Genomic DNA, 23,927 nt, shown 5'->3' on the forward strand with positions numbered 1-23,927 from the left:
AATAGTAATAACAATTTTATTTATTTTAGTGCTTCATTATTTATTTTATTTTTGCATTAATTTTATTTAAATTATTTTTGAAGATAAAAAATGCGGTAGTAGTTTGTATTTTTACCGGTCTTTTTGTTAGGTTTTCTTTTGCTGATGATGTTCGTAACTCTGCGTTTACAATTACTAATTAATACACATTTTTATTTGTTTACGTTATTATCATTCAACATAACCTATCGCCAATATACGAGGGTCATTCAATAAGTAACGAGACAAATTACTACTGCTCAAAAACAGCTAAATTGATCCGTATGAAACTTTCAGGACATAAAGTTGGCAACCTTGCGATGACATCTGATCAGCTGTTCAATTATATTTTGTAAACATAACCTCAAATTTACTCAGTTAACGATGGCGAGTCCGCTCGAGAATTGCACCGTAGAAGAACAACGTTCCATGATCAGATTTTTAGTCGCGGAAGGTGAGAAAGGTAGTAAAATCCACAAAAGAATGTTGAAAAGTGTACAGAGACCAATTGTTTGAATCGTTCGAACGTTTACAAATGGGTAGAACAGTTTCAAAGTGGCCGTACAAAAGTTTCTGACGAGCAACGCAGTGGACGACCGATCGAAGTTGGGACTTCCTCTCCCGAATCTCGGATTGACGCGTTAATTCGGGACAATAGGCGTATCACCGTTGAACTGATGAAGTGAAAAAGTAAACGCGAGTGTTGGCACTGTCCATAATATTATTCACAACAAGCTGCAGTACAAGAAAACCTGTGCGAGATGGGTGCCCAGACAACTCACGGACGCTCACAAAGAAACCCGGCTTCAAATCAGTCAACAGTTGAAAAATCGATATTCGACTGAAGGAGAAGGTTTTTTTTCAAAAGAATTGTAACGTTTAATGAAACATGGATCCACCACTGTGAGCCAGAGTCAAAACGACAGAGCCTTGAGTGGAAGCATACGACTTCTCCCATTTGGAAAAAATTCAGGACCCAGCCATCTGTCGGTAAAGTCATGCTTACAGTATTCTGGGATTTTCAGGGGCCAATTTATTGTGATTTTCTTGAAGGCCAAAGAACAATCAACAGCCAGTACTACAGTGACATGCTGGAAAACAAGATAAGAACTGCAATTCGAACGAAACGCCGTGGGCTCTTGACTGAAGGCGTGATTTTGCTTCATGACAACGCCCGTCCACATACGGCACAGCTGACGAAAGAAAAACTTCAGAAACTGGTATGGGAGATCCTTCCACATCCCCCCCTACAGCCCCGACCTCGACCCCATCAGACTTCCATCTGTTTGGACCCCTTAAAGATGGTCTACGAGGGATACATTTTCGATCCAATGAAGAAGTAAAAAATCAGGTGCAAAGTGGCTTCGAGATCAACCCAAAGAATTTTATGCCAAGGGCATTTACAAATTAGCAGAAAGATGGGACAAGTGTATAAGTGTTGCTGGGGACTATGTTGAAAAGTAACCAAAGTTTTGTACTGATTCAATAAACCGTTTTTGAGCAATAATAATTTGTCTCGTTACTTATTGAATGACCCTCGTAGTATGATATTTTTCAAAGATATAAGTTTTCTTTTTTGAATAAGATTTACTTTTTTCTTTTTTTTTTTTGTCTAAGAATATATATCACGTAATGGTGTACTTATTTTGGTTTATGTATTTCTTTTTTAGTTTTGTGTATTTCAGTTTTTATTTGCGCCTTTTTTTTTTTTAGTTTTTGGTTAGACTTAAAGTTGATTATTACAATGATTATGGTTTTTAATGCGCTTGCAGTTTTGTCTACTTTAACCATTTAAATAAATTAATAGTAATCAACAAATATGTACATATTTCGCACCGGCTTCTTATTGTGTGTGATTGTTATTTGAAATTAATAATTTTTTTTTTTGCAATATAATAAATATTTATTGCGCACAAGTTGTGGTATTGGTGAATTAGAACAGTTATAAGGACTTCAATTAAGTTTTGCATTTTCGTAAAAAAAAAGAGAAGAAAAGCGTCCTGATTCTTTCAATTTGGATACTTGTTGTAAGTTTATTTCAGTTAGAATTTCATTCTTAAAATAACATACTGCAAAACTTTATTGAAACCCTTCAAATTATTCAACTTATCACATAACTTTACTGGGAAATCTTAGCCGACCAAAGGATGGACGCATTAGAAAACCATTTTTTACCTGATTAGAAATCTTTAGCGTAATAGTTTTGATTGATTTTTAGCTCTTAGATAAGTGAGATAATTATAGTTGACATGTTAATAAAAGAATTTTAAATAATGTCTAAATTAAAGTATGGAAATTCATTAGGTAAAAGCAGGACTTGTCTTCCTTCAAAACAGCTTAATGTTGCTTGGCTAGAATGAAAGTTTTCTGTTTCATTCTGAGGGCGTCTGCTTCAAAGTGACTATGCTGCGGGTTGTGCTTATTCTTGGAGTCCTGTGTCTAAATATTATGAAGAGAAAGGTGGCATTTTTATTATAATTACCCATATGGAAAGCTTTACTTCAGGGTTTAGGTTTTCTCGGGGTTCTTTGAAGTAGCAGCGATATTATATCCAACACAGCGAGCCCAACCACATTTTCTGCTTTAAACAATTTATTTATCCAGGAATGCCTCTTCCATTGATTGCATTGTCATTCACTTCTGTGTGCTCAACGTCTACGGTATTCTATATTTTTTGGGGCAAAATAAATTTGCTTTATCCAAGAACTTTACGTCGTTTTGATTGTTTCATTTGATATAATACTTCAGTGACCAAAACACTTTACCGAAAATCTGTACAAGTTTAAGTTGATGATACCACCAACAAGCAAATATTAGAAACAAATTTTATGTAAGAACAACCAGTATTTTCTTGGTAATCCTCTTCCCCCCCCCCCCACCTCTGAAGAGTTATTAGAACTTAGTCCTGAGTTTCAGGGGTTTGTGAAGAAACGGTTTACTGCAATTCACCAGTACGAGCTTTTATTGTATTGTAAAAGGAATTGTTAAGAAGTTGAAATAGCTTACAGTATCTCACGATGTCTTTGTGAAACTGAAAGGCACTCCCTCTCCAAAAATATAAATCTTTCTAAGCAATTTAATTTTATAATAAATAAATATTAAAAAAGATAATAATAATCTTTGTATATATTTATTAAAAAAAAGTAAACCAATTTAGTTCTGCATGTACACACTAAATTTGAAAGTATATGCATGTGTACACAATATTTGATTTTGATGCATTTTTTTTTAATACAAAAAGTGTGCAGTTTTTGATAATTATAATTTTAATCGATAGACATTTGAAATAAAAAAATAAATCCTTGGATATTATATAAGTAATTGAATTGTCATACCTGCTATAAGATTAACTTTATCTAATTTCATGAAAAAAAAAATTACATTTGTTGGTATGTTACTCTTATACGAATGATTTCATCTTTTTATTTTTATTGAATCAGCAATCAAAATTGATCATCGCTTGTAACAAAAGTCTGTGCATTTTTCACACTTTAAAGCTGGTTTTCACAGTTCACTTTTGACATTGGATGATTCTTCGCAAGTGAAATCATCTAAGATGAGGGATGATTAAAGCTGATTTTTCCCAGTTTGACCCATGTAAACGCACTAAGTGAAACAAATTTTAGGCCAATAAAGCTGGTAATTTTTTTATTGTTTTCGCGGATCATGCTGGGTAAAACATTAAAACGTAATGTCTTTGCTTTGACCAAAGAGTCAACGCTAACAACCCTTAAATGATAGTAAAGTAATAAAACTGAAGGAAATAAGATTAGATATGAGTACACACCAAGTCATAAATCCAATCTCAAACAACTTAATAACCTAATCCAAATTTGTTACCAAATAATCGAAAAGGCAATCGATAAGCTTCCGTGTGAAACAATAACCTCCCCACCGATCGTACACTTTATTTATTTAGCGCATTTACAAGGTAGGTGCATGCTAATTTTTAAATAGCTAAAAAATTTACTCTATACTGTTAGAAGCTTAAACTGGGATCAAATTGAGGTAAACTTAAACTAAATTTGCATATTTGATAAACGGTTACGATAAAAAGAAAAAATAAGCACAGACTTTTATTGTAAACCCCAGTTGCAATATAAGCAAAAGTAAGGTTTCATGAACTAGCAAGGCTATATTTTAGCTTCTAGACATTTGAGTTGTTGAAATGATTATATCAATCATTAAATGTTTAATTAATTGGATGTTCTAAAATATTTTCATCTATCAAAAATGATTCAAAAAGTTTTTAAGTAAACAGTTTTTTTATTTGAAGAAATATTTTTGAGAAAGAATTGTTTGTTTAGAATTTAAGTAAAAAAAAAAAAATCGCAGGCCGGAACTCTTCACAATAATTGATACAGATTGCAGCTTCCTCTAAATCTGTTGAAATTGTTTTGCTAGAATCTTTTCCAGAATCATATGCAATCTTGAAGCTTTTTCAATTAATTTCTTGAAAGAAAAGTGAACAAACTTCTAAGAAGTAATATTAAGCAAGTAATTTTTTGAATGTCAGTTACAGCTTGCCCAGCTGTCTAGCGATCTGTCAGATGAACTACAGTCACTTGGCGGCGGTGGACCACCAGGAGGTGTTCCGCAGAGCAACGAGGCGAGCGGAGCTGCAAGTCCTCTAACTGCTAGGAGTCTACGTCTTGAGAGGGTAGCACAAGCTTTGGCACATTCCCAGGAAGAACTTCGAAGGTAGGAGTTGGACATGGACTTTTTATCAATTCTTAACCATTTGGTTACCCATTAAATCATTTTTCTATCCCACTCCTCTAAATTTAGGGTTTAAATTGCATGTTCCCTTTTTTTTTTTTTTAAGTAACAGTAATTTTCATGAATACTTTTATTCATTTCTTGGGTTACTAACTTTTCTAAACTGTAATGAGCTGACATTTTCCGGGATAACAGTTTTTTCTTTCAAAGCTTGCGGAATTGTGGCTTGCCTAGAACAAAAATAATAATAGTATGCTCACTCTCACGACTTCTTTTGAGAGGAAATGAGTTTCTAATCTGAGTAGTCATAGTATGAAAGCTAAAAAGGATTCAAAGGATTCACAGCTCTGAAAAATCGATGTTTTTTTAACGTAATATTTTTAAAATATTGACAAGTCTCTTTAATCAGCTTTGATCGATATCCGTAAAAGTGGTATTGAAATAAGACCGGTAAATTAATTGTTGTCTTCAAGTCATATTTCAATTTAAACTAATTCCTGTCAAAAAAAAATATTTTTTTTTTTCTTTGTTTAAAACTACGCTTAATGGCTTTTAACCGCTAATGCTTGCAAACCATGTTTGTTGTTTGCTGTCTGCAGAAAAACGGGCATGAACTCCCTCCCTTCTGTCAGCAGTTATGGTCAGGCTGCATTAAGGTGAGCTAAATCATTATTTTTGAGCTAAAGTTTTTGATTTTTTAGTTTTCTTCCTTAATTTTGTTTGTTTCATTATTAACCAAAAGTATAAATTTAAAAAAAGAAAATGTACAAATAAAAATTGTGATGAACTAGAAGTAATGAAAGCTACCAATTAGAAGGTAGAATGTGTCTTAGGTTAGGAATGCCTGCCAATTATAGCATAAAGCATATATTTTTAGAATTACTACATGTTCTTTTAATTAATCTGTATGTACTAAACTACTCATTAATAATCATTAACCCATTTCTATTTTTTTATTTTTTATTTCAAATAGAATTAAGAGTTTTATGTACATAACTGTAAAATTTTGTAAATTTTCCGGACAATTAACTTTAATGGACGACCTATTAAGACATCGTAAATCATAACCTCTGTTTGGTGTATTGTTTACATTGTAAGATTTGGGTCTTGGTGGCAACAAAGAGATATAGAGTAACTTTTTTCAGAAAAATTTCTTAATTAGTTGTGGTTTAGGTGGGTATATGGGGAGTTCATATCCTTCTCCAATTTTCCAGGCTTCTGAAAATCTTTTCTCAGGACCAGATCATCCGCTGTGTGCGATATGCGTTTTCCTTGAATCGAAGCTCACGCTTTTTAATCTCCCAACAACGCATTCATGGTCCCAATTTCCGAGTATTTTGCCCAGATTTTTTTCTGGACTTAATTCTCTTGAACAGTCCCTCAGGCTACCTTAAGCTCTGGGAAATGGTTTCCCTTTCTTTCTGGAAGTCAAGCTTTCCTGGAAGTTGTAAACTGTAGTATTTAAAGAAATAAAAGCATAGCCTTATTGTTGGATGCGTAATATTGCATTGAAAATGAGCAACGAGTTCAAACAATATTTTATCTTTGGAATTACTTAGTACTCGCTTGATGGTTGGTATTATCACCTTAAAAGAAGTTCTACTTTTTGTTTCAGATGAAACGTTTCGGCATCTTCAATATGCCATTCTCGATCAAAACTCTACTAATTCATAAAAAACATTCATTGTCTTTTATATACATAACAATTACAGATAACATCAGAATATATAATGAAGAAAAAATAGCATGAAATAGATATGAATGTTTCATGAAAGATTAGATTAGAATGATTTCAAAAGTAGAGTAAGTGGTGAATACGATTTGAATCTATGTTTCATTAATTTTAATAAGAATGCCGTGATGCTATTAATAATTACAATGTATATTGAAAAAACAATGACGGGTTCTTTAACTCTGTAGAGTTTTGGCTGAGGATGATGTATTGAAGATGCCGAAACGTTTCATCTAAAATAAAATGTTATCTTCACAATTGAATCTATTCTTTTTTTTATTTTTACTATTTCTAAAATTAGGCAAGTCATCCAGCATCTTACCATCTACTAGCATTCATGAATCTAGCCAATCTTGAACCAAAAAGTAAAGTTAAAAACGTTTATGTAAAAAATTGTGATTGTTGAATAGAACCTTAGGTTTTTGGTTAAAAAAGTGAACTTAGAATTTGTAAATAAGCTAAAAACAAAAACAAACGTTAGTAAATAGAAATTAAAATAGAATAGAAAGATTTTTTTTGTTGTTATGAGCAAGCTGTGCTTAATGATGCAGCGGCAGTGAGTAAATAGCAAAACCTAGAGGAGTGTTGGCCGGAAGTAGTTGGTTTAGTGAGTAGATAGTAGTGGTTCGCTTGTGTGTGTATGCTTAGGCCGAGCGGATTTTCAACTCCACCGTCTCCAATGTCTTCTCGGCACAGCTCGCAGGATTCCTTGCACAAACATGCCGCATCCTTGGTGTCCTCGGGCAGTACAATTGGCCTACAACATTCCACATCCATGGGCGGTGGACCCATCACACAGACTTCCTCTGCGGCGGCGATGATGGCCATGGGTCAACATGGTATGTCCATGGGGCAGCAGGTGCAGTATGGTTCGCAGTCAGCTGCAGCTGTGGCCGCCGCTCAACAGCATAAGAAGAAAGGCATTAAATCTTCATTAGGAAGGTTCTTCAGCAAAAAAGAGAAGGTAAGATATCAATTTTTTTTTTTTTGCCCCTTTTCCATCATGATCCGTGGAGAGTTCTAAATTTGTCTCTCCTTAAATAAACTCACAGGTAAAAGGTAAAGAAGCAGTAGGAGCTGGGCCCGGCCAGGAAATTGTCACAATGTCCTCCTCGATGGGTGAAGCTGATTTCACGGGCGATTCATCAACTTTGGGCAGCATGGGTCAGAGATCAGATCTTGACAGAAGAAAGAATAAAAAGTAACATATTTTTAATTGTATTCTTTATTAATTGTCAAAATTTACCCAATTTATTTAACCACTTACGCTTTCTTATAAAATAATTGGTATTTTTTAAAAGAGAGTTCAAAATGAACTACAGAAAACGAGAAAAATAATGTAAAAAAATTATTAACATCTAAGAACATTAAATCTCTCCACAAGGTAAAATAAATAAATGCATGATTCTCCTATAGCAGTGTCCAAAAACTGGAATTAATTCTTATTACCAGTCAGAACTAAATAAAACCCTTCTGCTTGAACTCTGACATCTTAAACTTTAATACGCTTATCATTTCAGTTGTGTACGACAAGGTCTACTAGCTGAAGCAATGAAAGCCGGCACACCGTTTGCCCTATGGAACGGCCCGACCATTGTGGCATGGTTGGAGTTATGGGTAGGAATGCCTGCCTGGTATGTTGCCGCGTGTAGAGCGAACGTAAAATCTGGAGCAATAATGAGCGCCCTTTCTGATACAGAAATACAACGAGAAATAGGAATTAGGTATTGTATTTAAATTCTATTTATAGCAAAGAAAAGAAAAATAAACTTGAATTAATTGTTTGTGTTCTTCTATTTATTTATTTATTTTGTTCTGTTTTCAGTAATCCACTTCATAGATTGAAATTACGTCTAGCAATACAAGAAATGGTATCGTTAACATCACCATCGGCACCGAAAACTTCACGAGTAACACTTGCTTTTGGCGATATGAACCATGAATGGTTGGGCAATATGTGGCTTCCGTCGTTAGGTTTGCCACAATATAGGACCACTTTTATGGAAAGTTTAGTAGATGCCAGAATGTTAGATTATCTAACAAAGAAAGATCTTAGAGGCCAATTGAAAATGGTCGACGGTTTCCATAGGTATGGTTCAATTTTTAGTTTGTTTTTATTTTATTTTAGTTTTAAATCTTTAGTCGAGTTTTCACTGCTCGTTTGGCTGAGGAAGTTTATTCCTCAGTCGGAAGTAATATTTTTCTGAGCACATTTTTCTCCTTTATTTTATTTTTCGAAAGTGGTTGCCATGCATCTCTCAAAACTTGGTATTTATTTGCCTTGCATACTCGAAAATCTAAAACTTTTATTTGAATAATTGTTCTAAGGAAATTATGAAAAAAGCAGTAATCAGGGAATATTGCTGTCACTAAATAAAATTTGTATTAATAAATTTTTAAAAATTAATATTTTCTAAATAATTCGGAATTTTAAGAACCAAAAGAGAAAGTAAGAGAATTTGTAAGAGAAAGAAATGTGTTCACACCTGTGTTATATTTACTAACATGTTATATACTATAACCTCCCCTCACAAAGGTCAGGTTATACTTGCCAGTCCCTGAATATGGTTGCAGACGAACCTGAAACTGTTTAAATATAAAGAAAATACTTTCCTAACGTAAACTGAACTTAGTTTTTGTTTTTGTTTTTAATATCCATAGGACTAGCCTTCAGTTTGGTATCGCCTGTTTGAAGAGGGTAAACTATGATAGAAAAGATTTAGAAAAACGTAGAAGAGCTTCAGATAATGAAATCTCCGACGTATTAGTTTGGTCTAATGAAAGAGTAATGCGTTGGGTTTCCTCCATTGGACTTAAGGTTAGTTTTTTTTATTATTATTGAAAAATGTTAACAAAATATTGCTTGGTTTTTCATGGAATGTGTGATTCAGAATGTAGTCTATTATATGTAGATAAGTGATTGATATATTTTACTTAATAAGCAATGAATTCACTGGATTATTACTTGTTATTTTTTCTGACTAACCTATACAAAAACTTCTGGACAGTGCCTAAACGTGTCAGAAGATACAATGTAAAAAAAAAAGAAAAGATATATATTATTATTATTAAGCTTAAGCCCTCAAGATGAGCTAATTCCATTTTGATGAGCTTGACAAGTAAAAATATGACTGAAATTGGCAATAATATTTCTTCCTTTTGGATTAACGAAACAGCCATCAAAACTATTAACAAATACTCTACATCCAGTATTCTTGCAACTTCCTTTTCTATCAACAGTCGAACTAGTAAATGCCCTATAGTTAACTTTTTTATTTTTTATTTTTACGACTGACTTAAGATCTTCCATGAATTTTCTGTCAATTTCCTGAATCAAAAGATTTGTTTAGGAGATAAAGCAATATCATTAATACCTGCATGACATGTAGGAAAGACTCTAATATCAATGCCATACACGAACAGTATTTCCATGTAATTAGTGTTTTCTTAAATATTATTATTTAAAATTATTCGGTTGCAGAAAGAAATAGGTTTTTTATTTTGATCATAGTAGTCTTGTTTTGTTTTTTAATTATTTGTTTATTTATTTACAGGAATACGCCGGAAATTTGACTGAATCTGGTGTACATGGTGCTTTGATAGCGTTAGATGAAAGTTTTGATCATAAAAGTATGGCACTTGCGCTGCAAATACCAACTCATAATACCCAGGTGAGCATTTTCAATTTTACTTAAATTTTGTTTGATCAGTGTTTAGAAACTTCTGCATTAATTTTTTTTTCTCTGGTATAAGAACAAACCCTCGCATTTATTCCTGCTGATTGCCTTCTTATCTTCTCCCAATTCTCCTGAGGGTGTTTTCTAAAGATACAAGGTTTATTTGGACCCTTAAATCATCAAAAAACCAAGTTTTTTTGCTGAACCACCATTTTACAGCAATCACGAATATTTTAGATAAGGAATGAAGTCTTTGACGTTCTGATATTGTTTATTTCAGTGTTTACTGGACCATCTCCGTAGAGGGAAGTGGACTGACTAGCCACTTCTTCAGGGTTCTTGGCATCCCTGCGGGAATCCCAGCCTATCAACACTCACTCTGATACCTTGTACACCCCCATACAATAGACATAGGGTCTACATACATATTAACAATTTGACTAAATTTATCTATTAAGTCTTCCATTGTGATCTGTAGAGATCACTGTCCAAACCAGCATCCCAGGTAATTAAACAACTCTTCCAGATACACGTATCAAAGTACTAGGATATGAAATAGGAACCGGCAGTTAGGAATAACACACTGGTGCCAACTCTTCTTTTTGTTCCTATTCCCAAAATTAATATTTTATGGAAGACCTCTCCCCAAATTCAAGAGAGAGCGTTCGGGCTGACCTCTATTATTTATGCTCCATCCAGGGAAGCTCCAGATTTGGCGAAAAACGATCTTTGCACTCTTCTGCTTATATGTTCTACTCAAATTATTGTATTTGCTAATTTATGGTACAAACCATTTTGCAACATTTAAGGTTTGGTGTTTTACGTAATAGTGGTTATTTAAGAATGAATTAGTGAGTGCGAGAGAGCACTTAGAATCTTGTGTGCAGCATCTTATTTGTTAAAACAAATTTTATTAGTAAAGTATGTGCTTCCAAACCCATTTCACCGACTTCTATTTGGAAGTTGAATATTAAACTTAGCCTGAAAACAATGCGATTATCTTTTCTACTAGACTTGTGCCTACCATAGTAGAGCACCTGCTCCAGTGTCTGGAACAGCTTTTTGAGTAGCAGAAATTTCTTTTTTAACAAAAATTCAAAAATACTTTAAGTTAAATTATTTTTAATCTAAAGTTAAGTAAAGTAATCGACATTTTATTTTTAGGCTCGGCTTAAAGCCCAATTAGATGGATTAGATTAGATATCTTGGGCGGTTTACATTTAATCTATATAAATTTGTTTAGTTTATTAATAATTATTTTTTATCTCTTTTTAGGCTAGAGAAACACTAGAAGTGGAATTTAACAATTTATTATACATGGCTACAGATCGTCGTGCAGATCCGGAAATGGCAAAATCTTGATAAATAGGAAACCTAACCTGTATAGTGGACAAGATGCATACTGGACGCATTCTGCCCAATGAACAGTATGTCTAATTATTTTAATAAATTAAAATAATTGAAAGACTTTTAGCTAGCGGACCTTGCTCGTCGTTTGGTCTGATCTCTCTGTGTGTTATGTTTTTTTACATTATTGTTTTTTATTATTATTATTTGTAAAAAAAAAAATAACATACTTTAGGAGACATTGTATAAGTTCCTTGCTCAAAGGCCTAATAATTTGAAAGAGTGTGCAGTCGAGCAGTTTCTAAAAATAATAATCATAAATAATTAAGGAGCATCCATTGTCGGAAACATGGATGATGTTCCCATAAAGTATGATGATTTGGATAATATAAATATGATGTAAAGTTTTCAATGGATTTAGCGGAACTTGTGATTTTTTTGTTTTTGTTTTTGTTTAAGTTTCCTTTTGGGGGAAAGTTGAAGGTTAAATAAAATAAAAAATATAACAGGCTGTGTAATTTTTCTTTTTAATAAGTTAATTTGTTTATAATCGATTAGTTCGTGTAAAAACAAAAACTCAATAATCGATAATTGCTTTTCTTTAAGCTGATAATATTCCGGAATTCAAATTTTTTGCTGCTACTTTTCCTTTCTTCTTTTGAAAAAAAAAAAAACCTTCATAATTTTGTCTTATTTTTAAATTTTATTACAATTTATAATTTTAAATGATTAAAATTAAAACAACTTGTTACCTTTTTTTGTATTTAATTACTAATATTTAACAAAACTTTTTCGTTTTATTATGTAATTATGTAAGTATAATGAAATGAATTCATTTTTGTATAATTCTCTTCTATTTCATTAGTTTGTACCAAAATTCGCCTCACACATTATGTTAACCTTATAACGCACTATGTCGCATTTTTCCTTGTACTAGTCAAATAAGCTGCAGTCATTTAATTGCATTAGTCAAAAGAAAAAAGCAAGCCTCGATTAGAAATTTACATTTTTAATTTCTTAATTTTTTTTTCACGCAAACTGTTAAAATTATGTGTTCACTTCCTGTAAAATTGTCATTACGTATTGTTAAATCTTTCTATTCATGTAAAATGTCATCAATAAAATTTAAGCAGGATAATTTTTTCCTCAGATAGTGCGCAAGGCTTAGCAATTAGATTGATTAGTGCTTGTCTGGGGTTTTATTCTTCTTTAAATAATTATTTTAAAGAAACGTAAGGACATTTAATGCAAGCCTAGGGTAGAGAACTAGTCCCGAGATATTCTACTGAGATGTACCTTTCTTGGAACAAGTTTGGCTTAATGGAGTACATACAGCCTAATCTTTTTCTCACATCCATCTTGTTTTCTTCTTTAGCCAAACAAACTTGGCTGATTTCCTCTTGGTGTCTGGGAAGACAACCTCAACTTGCAGCATCACCTCGAGGTGATGTCACTCTCATCCAAGAACTCTAGGGTAGATCTAGGAGATACAAAATGGGGAGCAGGTAGTTAAGGAATGAGCACTCCTTTGGTGCTATTTCACGGCACAGTCACCTTCTTCTTCATCTTAATTTGGATGAATTTTAAGTAGGTTGAGGCACATGAACTATTGTGTGTTTAATTTTATTTATTTTAATAACTGTCTTTGGTGTTTTAAATTAAGCTGGGGTACCGCAGGGCCGCCATGGACCTTGAAAGAAATCCACTTTCCCTTCACTGGTTGAGTCTTCCATTTGTCTCTTGTGTCACAAGACTGGAGAGCACATTCCTCTCTGCCACAAGTGCTTCAGGCAGATATTAAAAGTCGTGAAAAGAAAAAAAAACGGTCTCTTCCAGCCCAGCTTTTTTTGTGGGCAGCCAGATGTGAAGTAACCAAGAAATAATAAATATTAGGTGATAATAAAACCTACCCTTTGATGAAACAGAAAGTCATGAACGAGTGATTCTCGCCATTTTACAGCAACACACTGCACAACAATCACAATTTTGGTCGTCTTCGGTCTCAGATCAAATCAGCTTTCTTATGCCCTCAAAAGTAAAACATATCATGATGTTCTCTGCTTATACACCACACAGCATACTCAGTTCAGCTGTTCCCATGGAATAGAGGGTACCTTGGAGATAAACGTGGACGAGTTTAATTCAGACAACTCCTACTTTCTTAGGGTGATCACACAACAAAAGAAAGCCTTCCTCCTGTGACAATCAGAAATTTCAATTGTTTTGACAGGGTTCGTTAGAGTCAATTATCTACACGAACTTATATTTTCTGGCTTATGTAAACAAAGAAAATACACTTGATGCTTTTTTAGTTTTAAGTTGCACTCAAAAGAAAATCTTGAAGTAAAACATGATCAAATGGGAAATTTTCTTGAAAGGTTTCACCAAGGCCGTTTTAAGGAGAGAAAATTCAAATCATATTGAATTTCAAACATTCCTAAAAAAGAAAACATTTATTTTAAGTTAAAGAGATTTGTACTTATTAAAATACTACTTTATATATATATAATTTTACCTTACCTTAATCGTAAGGGGAGAAAAAAATGCGGTATTTTCAAAAAGAAAATCTTGGCACTTTTAACTGGCGCTAATAATTGCTTGTCAATAATAATTATAATGTTTACCATAAATTGTTTGAACAAAACTAACATGAAATACAGGAAATGACTGCATTCGCCAAAGAATTTTTTTGTTTTTTGTTTTCTAATTGATAAGGAAAAATAATTTAAAATGCTTATAATGTAAAGGGAATAATAAAAAAATGGCTTTTCATTAAATTGGAAGTTAAATATTTATTTAAGGTTAAATAAAGATTAACAAATCACAAGTTGAAATAAGGGCGGACAGGTTTGTTTGGGATCGACTTGGAACTTGATTTTACTAAATGTATTTAGTTTTATTTAAACCTTAAAATATATTTTGCAGACATACATACAGATTTATTTTTTTAATACGATGTTACTAAACAGATGACGAAAGTTAGGTGTTTTTCAACGTTACTCCTTTTTTTCATGCAGTTTTTTTTGACGATGAACCCTTAGACAACTGTGTCCTATCGGGGACAATTTTAATGTTTTGAGAATGAATTTTTTGTTTATTAAAAAAACGAAACCAAAAAAAACATAGTTTTAATCAGTTGGTCGTTAAATGTAAACGATGCTCCAAATGTCTCCAAAAACCTAAAGAAAAATCCAAATTTTCGGATGAATATGTAATAATTTCTATATTTAGACAATTTTTAAGTGAATGAAGTTAAAAAAAAAACAGAACAAATTGTTAGAATTTTTCACAATGTTAGGAGAAAAAGAACTGGCAATAATCATTCAATTTTGAAAATCCTAAATTATTAATTTCAAAACTGATTTTGGTCGACGGGGGGCTCTTCTAGGCTGGAAACATAGCAGAGCGGCGAGCAAAGCGGCGAAATCAAACACAAGTTAACATATGGGACCGCGCATAGTGGAGAGCAAAGCGAAGATAGAGCAACGTTATCTATAGAGAGTAGAGCAAAGCGTTATGACATGTTTGATTTCTACGCTCTAATCGCGCTCAATTTGTAAAGGTTATTTTTCAAAGGTTATGGATATTGTTACATTGATTGGTTTAGTTTGTTTAAAGAAACCTCTGTGGAACATAGTATTTGCGAAGCTACAATAGTTTTTAATAATTAATAGTTAAAATTAATTAACAATTAGTAGTTAATGGAGAATTCAGTTAATTTTTGCTACATTTAATTTGGTTCTCAATCCCTTAATACTAACTTTCATCTAAATACTAGGCAAAATTAAATTACATTTTCACGTCCTACTACTTCTGATCAGAACGAATTCTCCAATTCTTCTTCTGTAGCGTCGTACTACTCCAGTTTTTCAGATGAACAACATTAATTTACGACAAATCATGAAGTAGTGATTTAATAAAATTATTGTTTTTTTTAATTGACTAATTTCTTTTTATCTGCTTGTATTTTTATTTTGATACCTTAAAGTAACTGCTAGGATTAATGGGATTACATTGGGCTAGTATGTAATCAAATGTTGAAATAGATATTCTAAAATACGAATGAATCTTGCCAGGATGCTCCCGAAGTTGTTGGTACAAGTGATGGAATTCACCAAGTTCATTTCTAAATATGTTTATACACTGCAGCCTTCTGCTTCTAAGCTGCTGTAAATACCAAATTTTCAAGGAAGAATTTTCATATAGAAATATTTCCTCCATCTTGTTTCGTCGAAAGGGGAAACGCGTCTAAACTCGTCACTATGTGCATGCGACTCTTTGCTCGCTACTCGTCGCTCTCTTTGATCTGAAGCAGCTATCATCGCCGCTCCACTATGTTTCCAGCCTTGGGGTTCTAAGAACTGTTTCCTCCTCTTGCATCGCTCCCTCCCATATTTTTTTTTTAAAAAAAGTTCAGTCTAGATTGCACCAAGTGTTAATATATATATATATATTTTTTTTTTTTTTTTTTTTTTTTTTTTTAGAAAACGTTAGAATTTTAAGATTATGACAAGAATATTTAACACGGCTCTAGAGTATTTATTAACTTAACTTTGTGGCATAGTTATTACGAGTTCCCCACTTTCATTAATTAAGTACATACTTAAGACCACACACAACACAACACACTGGAGAGTTTAAAAACCAAACAATACAAATGATTTATTAACCAAAATATAGTTTGCTTCTACTTGTTAGTCTTGCAAATCATAAGTATGTCTGTAAAACACAATAATAACAATAATTTTCCGCAGAAAGGGCTTAAGCGGAAAAATCTCTTACTAAAAAAAAAAAAACTTTGTCTAACTTTTCTCTTTCTTCCTATTTATTAGGTCTACCTCTAAATTATCATTTTCACCCACATATTTATCGAATTGTAAAAATAAAATGTCCCTTTAATGACCCAAAAGCCCTTTGTTATCAGCTTTAAAAAAAAATGTTAATAGTATTCGTACATTTTACATGTGTTGTACAGTTTAGCGATATAAGAATTTGAAAATGTAATAACGGATTTATAATGTAATATATATATTATATTTTTTTCCCCGCCATTTCTGATACTTGGACAATACAAAATTTGCGCTATATTATACACGCGATTTATAAAATAAATTGTAACAGCTGGATTCAAGAATTAATTTTAAAATTTGGTCATTGACCCTCTAAGGTGGGGATTTGTTTTTTTTTTTTTTTTTGTCTTTAATTGGAAAGATGGTAGATAAGATTAATTTGATATCTTAACATATCGAAGAATTACCAAAGAATGGTGAGGTTTGGAATCTTTTATAAATATATATTTGGTTCATATTAGTATAAATAAATACAAGTAAGGAATAAATGTGTCATCATTGTATGTATTTTTGTAAAACAAACAGAAATTGATAAACAATTTTAGCCCAAATCAAAAAAAAAATCTTGTAATTGTAAATCAGGTTGTTTATAATTTTTTTTATTTATTTAATTTTATCTTTCATTTCTGTAATAATTGTACCAAGATGGGGCCAGCATGGCGGAATTTCTCTCCTCTCTCCATAACCTAGCTTGATTGATTGATTGTAGTAAAGCACGGCTCCCCCCCCCCCCACCGCGAGGAAGAAGAAACGCAGTCAATCCAAAATGTCCTCCATTCCATACCTAGCGTGTAATATCCACCCCTTTTTTAATATCAGCCTTGAAGGCAAACCCCCCCCCCTTTTCAGTCCTTATTTGGCTCTCGGAACACACATACAGACACAAAATTCAGCATTCAGCCTGAACCGGGGTTTTATAGTTATTCAACCAGAATTGCAACTACTATAGTGATGAGACATTCTTCAATCTTTCGTAATTTACTGAAAAGAAAAGCTAAATCTTCGTACTTTGTATCTATCCAAATTATCCAGTATTTTCTTCTTCTTCCCCCCCCCCCCCCACACCTGGGAAGAATTATTTTCTGTGCAGTTCTGGTTGTGGGTGGGGGGGGGGGGGGTGAGGGATATTTGTCTGTGGATTCATTACAAGAAGTTCAAGGGAGAAGTAGTTAGGGGATTCGTCACCCTGTGCCCATGGGTGTTCCAAAACGTAGCCCAAAATCTATTTTTAACTTTATTTAATCAAGGAATTTAAACATCAGAATCATAATTTCCCAGTAGGAGATGCTATTTAAGTGGTACAGAATTTTCCGTCATATTTTGTTCCATCATTAAATCATCTTGATTTTTCTATTATTTTTATATAAATATGTATTTTTTGTTGTTGTATGTATATAAGTACTGCTCCCTCTATTTAAAAATGTACATTATGAAATTTTTAAAGCAAAAAATAGAGAAAACTTTTAATTTACAAAATATAATCTCTAAGGCTTTTCTTTTCAAGGTGTTATGCCCAATTGTATAATATTGTATATTATAAATTCATAATTAATTATAATGAAAAAATATATAAATTACAAAATAATAATAATAATAATTCCATACGGAGTGCATTCCGCTTTGTTTATATAGCTGCAAGTATAATAATTAAGCCCAATATTTATTTTATAAATATTATACATATATAAATATATAAATACAAAAAAAAAGAAAAGAAGAAAGTAAATTAATATAAATAAGATATAAATATTATAAATAATAATACAAAATAACTTGTACAGGAATTATTGAAAATTAATAATAATTATGATAAAAAGAAACGCGTATTATTATTATTTTCTTTTTTAGTTTGGAAAATTTGCAAAAAGAAAAACATTTGTTGATGTTTTTTAAGAGGAAAAAATGAGTAAATAAAATTACAAAAATAATAAATATATAAATAAATTTAAAATAAGAATTAGATATATTTGTCTGTTATTGTTAGAAATATTTAGGCGTTAAAGTATATGATTATTACCTCACCAAAAAAAAAAGCAAGGACTTTTTTTTATAAAACAAATTTGTTTTAATTAATTTTTTTCTGTTTTTTATATAAAACAAAAATTGACAACACGAAAGACAATAGGCAAGCATGGCCAATTGAAATAATAAAAGTCATTACAAAAAGATTATTATAAATTAACATATTTACGAGTAAATAAATTAAAAAAAAAAATAAGTATAAGTAAATATAATGTTAAATAGATGAAGAAAAATACATAATAACCACATTAAAAATCAAGGAAAATTATTTTTAACAAAAGAAAAGGGGGCCAGTTATTTGGTATTCCTGTCTTGTAGATAAAATTTCCAGGGTGATTTTAATGTAGATTTAATTCTCTATCCCCCCGTTCCCAAAGAAAAAATATTAATAGAAACATTTAAAAAAAGATTTCAAAATTGTTAAAAAGGAATCGGGAAATTTGAAACAGATTTATCGATCATTACAGCTTATAAAGTGAAATTAGAAAGTTTTGATGTCTGTAAATTACTAATCCAATAAGTAAAAAAGATAAACGGTGACTCCATAAGTTTTAAAGGGGGGAGGGGGGCCTCTGAGGCCGCTGCTGCCAGTTCCGATTCTAATTGTCTTCGTCATTGTTATTAATCCATCATCGTTTATATGGTCGCAAATACGCGTGGGATCGGAGCTTCCACAGACTTTTTATCCCAGTTCAGAGGAAAAAAAAAAACAACAAAAAGGTCAACCTCAAGACAATAAATGTTACCAAGAAAATCGCTGATCGAGATCCTCTCCTAGACGTCTGGCCAGTGCCAAATACCTTATGCCCCTGACCTGACCGGGAAGTCGAGGACACTAGGCCAAAACCAAAACAAACACAAAATGTTCAGTTTATAACTTTTTATTTATTTATTTTTACCAAAAATACAATCGTCAAACGTCGAAGGATTCTTTAATGTCCTGGAGTATATGACGACACAGGTTTAGTAATTTCTACAGCTGTCTTGTTTGCATGGTAGCCTTAATCGGTGGTCGGCGTTCTCTAAAAAAAAACGTTTTGAAAGCAAATAAACATTTATAAGACTTTTCTTTCTTAATTGTAAGCTACTTTTTAGGGTCGGTCCCTTTGTTTGCCACAGCAGCCAGTAGACTAACATTTACTAACCTTAAAGCTACTTTTATAAACATCAACAGGATCTTAATTAATCAGTAAATTAAGTAATTAAGTGGCAATTTGTAAGGAATAGAATATAATAAGTCGAATTGGTAGCCTTTTCAGAATTACGCCTTTCGAATCCTTTAGTCATAATCAGCATATTTGGGTTTACAATTATAATTTATTAATCATACGGATCACACAAGTCACCTGCCGAGAACAATAGAATTCGAGTTCTTGATGTTGTAACAACGGGTAAAGTCTGACTCATGACATTTTCACTGAATCCTGTACGGATAGGCTTGTCTTTTTACTTATTGAATAACCCAGACGGGGCGCTCCCGCAAAAAAAATGAAGAAGAAAAAAAATGGTGACAGTGAAATTACAAGAATTGTTGATTTTTTACGGTCTTAATATCAATTAATAAGAGAAGGATTGTAATCATCCGAGATTTCCCATTTTAAGATTTCACTGGAAATAACTGGTTTTTAGTTGCCATATTGTAGAAAAAAAGTGGATTTTACAAATTCACTCTGTTGATAGTTTTATCCACTGTAAAAGAAAGATTGCAGTAGATTAAAAGTTAAGTTGAGAAAAAAAAGAGATATTCAGCAATCCCTTTTCTGATTTACATCTTTTTGGTTTTCTGCCCATTCAAATTGCTTTTTTAACCTTTTCTCTACGAAAAAGAAGACAATGTTCCAGAATATGCTTGCAGCCATTTATTTTTTACGACCAATATTCTGAAATAATCTCTGTAAGTTCTACTGTCACTAGAGAATTACTTCCTTTTTTTGTTTTTTTCACACTAAATCGATCTTATGGGAGTGTCGAAGTTGTCAGAAAATGGTGTAATAATTTTTTGAACAAGCTGCAATGAAATTTAAAGACAGTGCTTTTGTAAAGAAAGGAAAAAAATATGTTTTTGTAAATAATAATTCTGAAAATATGTTACATATAAGTTACCCCATTATATATAAAAATATATATATAAAAAAAAAAAAAAGAAAAAGAAACTATATAGGCACATTATAAAAACAAAAAGAAATTATAAACATAAAATAAAAGAAAAATTATGTATTTTCTATAACCTGCAATTTAAGAATTTTCTGCTTTTCCAATACGGATCATTAAGAAATATAACAGTATATAATATATATGCGCGTCAAAAAAGAAGCTTTTGTAAATGTTCATTTCAAGTTTTATGCTTTGGAGTTACCTAAAATCCAATGTTATCTAGTCCTTTGTAAAAAATAAATAAACACCCCCAAAATAATACGATTCGAAAAAGTAATAGATCTCTCTTCCCATTATGCAAAACAGTTCTTCCTTTGCTGACCAAAATTAGCAAAAAAATAAAAAGATATTACTCCCTTTTTTTTTTTTTTATTACTAATGTACAGTTAATGTTAACCTATTGTTTTTTAGTTTAAACTTGGTTTTAAGATTGTATAAAAATAAAAGTAAGTTACAAAGAAAATTAACTGAATTTGGAGAAGAAAAATTAAACGATCTCTTAATTTTTCCATCGATAATGGCCTGTAAAATAAAAAAATATATATGTATTTAAAAATAAATGACACAGTTATACAAAAAAATCAGATGGGAATGTGAAAAAAAAACTCGAAACAGTATTATAATATAAAGTTATTAATAGAATTTAAAAGAAAAATGAAAGGTATATGTGTACATAATATATATACTTTTGCATTCTTACATAAAAATGAAAATACAAAAAAAAATGGAATAAATATGTAGAAGTAAGTTGTTAAATAAGGTGAGGAAAAGAAAATACCATAGTGAAATAACAAAAAGAAAATTTGTTCTTTTCACTGCAGTTTTAATTTCGAATAGTGTTTACAAAAAATAAAAATAAAAATGCAGTTGTTATTTAAAAACGTAAATGTGAATAAATTGAAGATTATCTCTTTTGAGTTTTATTTTTTTTTTTACTTAAAAAAAAAAGAAGTTATATTTAAAGATCAGTTGAGTTAAGTCGTCTTCGAAAATTTTTTTTTCTTTAGTTTGGCGATTCAAAAAAAATGACAATTTTGACTTGAATACGTCTTTAAATTTCCTATCATATGGAGGCAGCCCAAAAAACCTAATGATAACAAAATCGGGGGGGATACAGTTTGGCCATTATAGTTTCGAATCTATCGACTACATCCAAAATTAAATTAGACCACTGGATAGCTAAAAGGATCAAAGAATTCATTACGATAAGCGAGAACTGTGACGCATCGCGCGCGGTGGAGGGGGAAGCGCCGCCATTTTGAGATCATTTTGCTGCGTATCGAGATTTGCAAATTGTATAACTTTTTTGGACACGGAGAGAAGCCAAGATGTTCGTTTAAGTTTTAATCGTCAGCTGTCAGTCACAATCTATCGATTGTATATAAAACAATTGTAAAATAGTGACAGTGAATATAATAAGGTGTTAGAATAAAATAAAAAAAATATATAATATCGGCCTACACGCGTCGAAAAGCCAAAACCAAATACCAAGAGATCGTATACGGTTGGAAAGGGCTTCACAAGAACAATCGAATGGTAATAATATAAACACCATATGACCGAGTTTAGCTGTGCCGTGAACCTAAAAGAATGAATACGGCCGAGCGGATCAACGACGGTGTCCAGTACATCTGTTAAAATTATGCAAGAGGATGATAAAATCGCTTCTGCAACGTCAACGGACTGTATTGGCATACGAGGGTCGTTTGAAAAGTCCGTGCAAAGTCAGAGAGATAGCACTACTGGCCGCGTATCGATGTTATGTTTAGTTAGTAGCATCTCTTGGAAGAACACACACCAAGTTTCAGCTATTTCTTTGTGTTTGGCATTCGTTTGAATCGAGGAAGTCCGAGTGATTTTCTCACGCTTGACCAAAAACGAAATCGTGTGAAGTGTTGCAAGGACGGTTTGCAGCAGTTCCAGAAGAATCTGCATGACTTTAAGCATCGTTTCGTCACTGTGGATGAAACATGGATACATCACTACACTCCTGAGACCAAAGAACAATCTAAACAATGGGTTACCAAGGGGGAATCTGCGCCAAAAAAGGCGAAGACCGTTCCTTCGGCCGGAAAGCTTATGGCGACTGTCTTTTGGGATTCACTAGGAATAATCCTCATCGACTATCTGGAAAAGGGTAAAACTATTACAGGTGCATATTATTCATCGTTATTGGACCGTTTGAAAACCGAGCTGCAAGAAAAACGCCCACGATTGGCCCACAAAAAAGTCCTTTTCCATCACGACAACGCACCAGCTCACACCTCAGCAGTTGTTGTCGCAAAATTAATGGAAATAGGGTTCCAACTCGTTTCACATCCCCCCTATTCTCCAGACTTGGCTCCCTCGGACTACTATTTGTTCCCCAATATGAAGAAATGGCTGGCGGGAAAAAGATTTTATTCAAACGATTGCAGAAACGAATGGCTATTTTTCAGACTTGGACAAATCCTATTATTCGGAAGGGATCAACAAACTAGAGCAGCGTTGGACGAAGTGTATAAGCCTAAAAAGAGACTATGTTGGAAAATAAAAAAGGTTTACCCCAAAAAATTAAGTAGTTTTTATTTTTGCACGGACTTTTCAAACGACCCTCGTAGATTGTGTTCGATCATCGATTATGAAGATACATTTTCGTATCACAGACCTGTAATTAATAAAGTTATATTGTAATACAGTAATTATTTGTTTCCTTGATTTCATCCTAAATACATATATATAAAAAATATAACCCGTTACGTAAACGTATTCACGTACAACACACGACCATGTCCATGACACAGCCACATGTTAATTTTTTTTTATTAAAACAAAGAAATTTGGCGTAAATTACTAATTTATACAATAACTACATACCATCCTCGTTGAAAGAGCATTTCCTTTAGTAGCCAAGGGGCCTTTCCTAAATTATCTTTTCTTCAAATGAACTCATTTCTAAATTAATAATAACATTTTTCAGTAAGGCGTTTCGAATTTATGAGAAATCGCCAATCAAATAAAAATTGATTGATCGTTAAGAGCCCGTTTCGAAAAACAAAAATTTCTATTATTTCATCCGAATAATGAATAAAAATTAAGCATCGAATTATTCATGAATTTACTGAATATTAAATTAATTCATAATTACAAATTTTGAATGATAATTATTAATTACTAGATATTTTAAATAAATTTCGGCCTAAACTCTTTTTGTCATGCACATAGATAGCACTTTTTCCCCATTAAGTAAATTTCTTTTCAATTTGATCTAGATAATTATCATAAATTCATTGCATTTTGTGAAACATTTCTTTGAATTGTTAGATAATTATCATTCCAAGTTATCAGGTAAATATTCATTTATATATTTTTAACAATATCATCTTAAAAAGTAATCTGTGTTAAAAATAATTATAAAAGAAACACCGA

At 32.1% G+C, this 23,927-nt stretch overlaps 1 protein-coding gene across 21 annotated transcripts in view; it reads left to right on the forward strand.

Annotated features, from left to right (window-relative positions):
* The window catches only part of Liprin-alpha (PTPRF interacting protein alpha), a 213,017-nt gene extending 191,581 nt beyond the window's left edge, over nt 1–21,436 (forward strand). For 11 of the 21 annotated variants that reach the window (XM_074124205.1, XM_074124193.1, XM_074124185.1 and 8 more), the window contains 9 exons: nt 4,535–4,719; nt 5,337–5,393; nt 7,118–7,433; nt 7,522–7,670; nt 7,990–8,193; nt 8,295–8,558; nt 9,131–9,287; nt 10,024–10,140; nt 11,422–21,436. In XM_074124205.1, the coding sequence (XP_073980306.1) occupies nt 4,535–4,719; nt 5,337–5,393; nt 7,118–7,433; nt 7,522–7,670; nt 7,990–8,193; nt 8,295–8,558; nt 9,131–9,287; nt 10,024–10,140; nt 11,422–11,508 (1,536 nt within the window). In that variant the 3' untranslated portion in view covers nt 11,509–21,436. The remainder of the gene's footprint in view (nt 1–4,534; nt 4,720–5,336; nt 5,394–7,117; nt 7,434–7,521; nt 7,671–7,989; nt 8,194–8,294; nt 8,559–9,130; nt 9,288–10,023; nt 10,141–11,421) is intronic. The other 10 variants (XM_074124189.1, XM_074124199.1, XM_074124194.1 and 7 more) reach the window with 4 other exon arrangements.
* The last annotated feature ends 2,491 nt before the right edge of the window (nt 21,437–23,927 follow it).

Source organism: Rhodnius prolixus, unplaced genomic scaffold, assembly GCF_049639745.1.
Source record: "Rhodnius prolixus isolate KJV_2025 unplaced genomic scaffold, Rpr scaffold_3, whole genome shotgun sequence".
NCBI lineage: Eukaryota > Metazoa > Arthropoda > Insecta > Hemiptera > Reduviidae > Rhodnius > Rhodnius prolixus.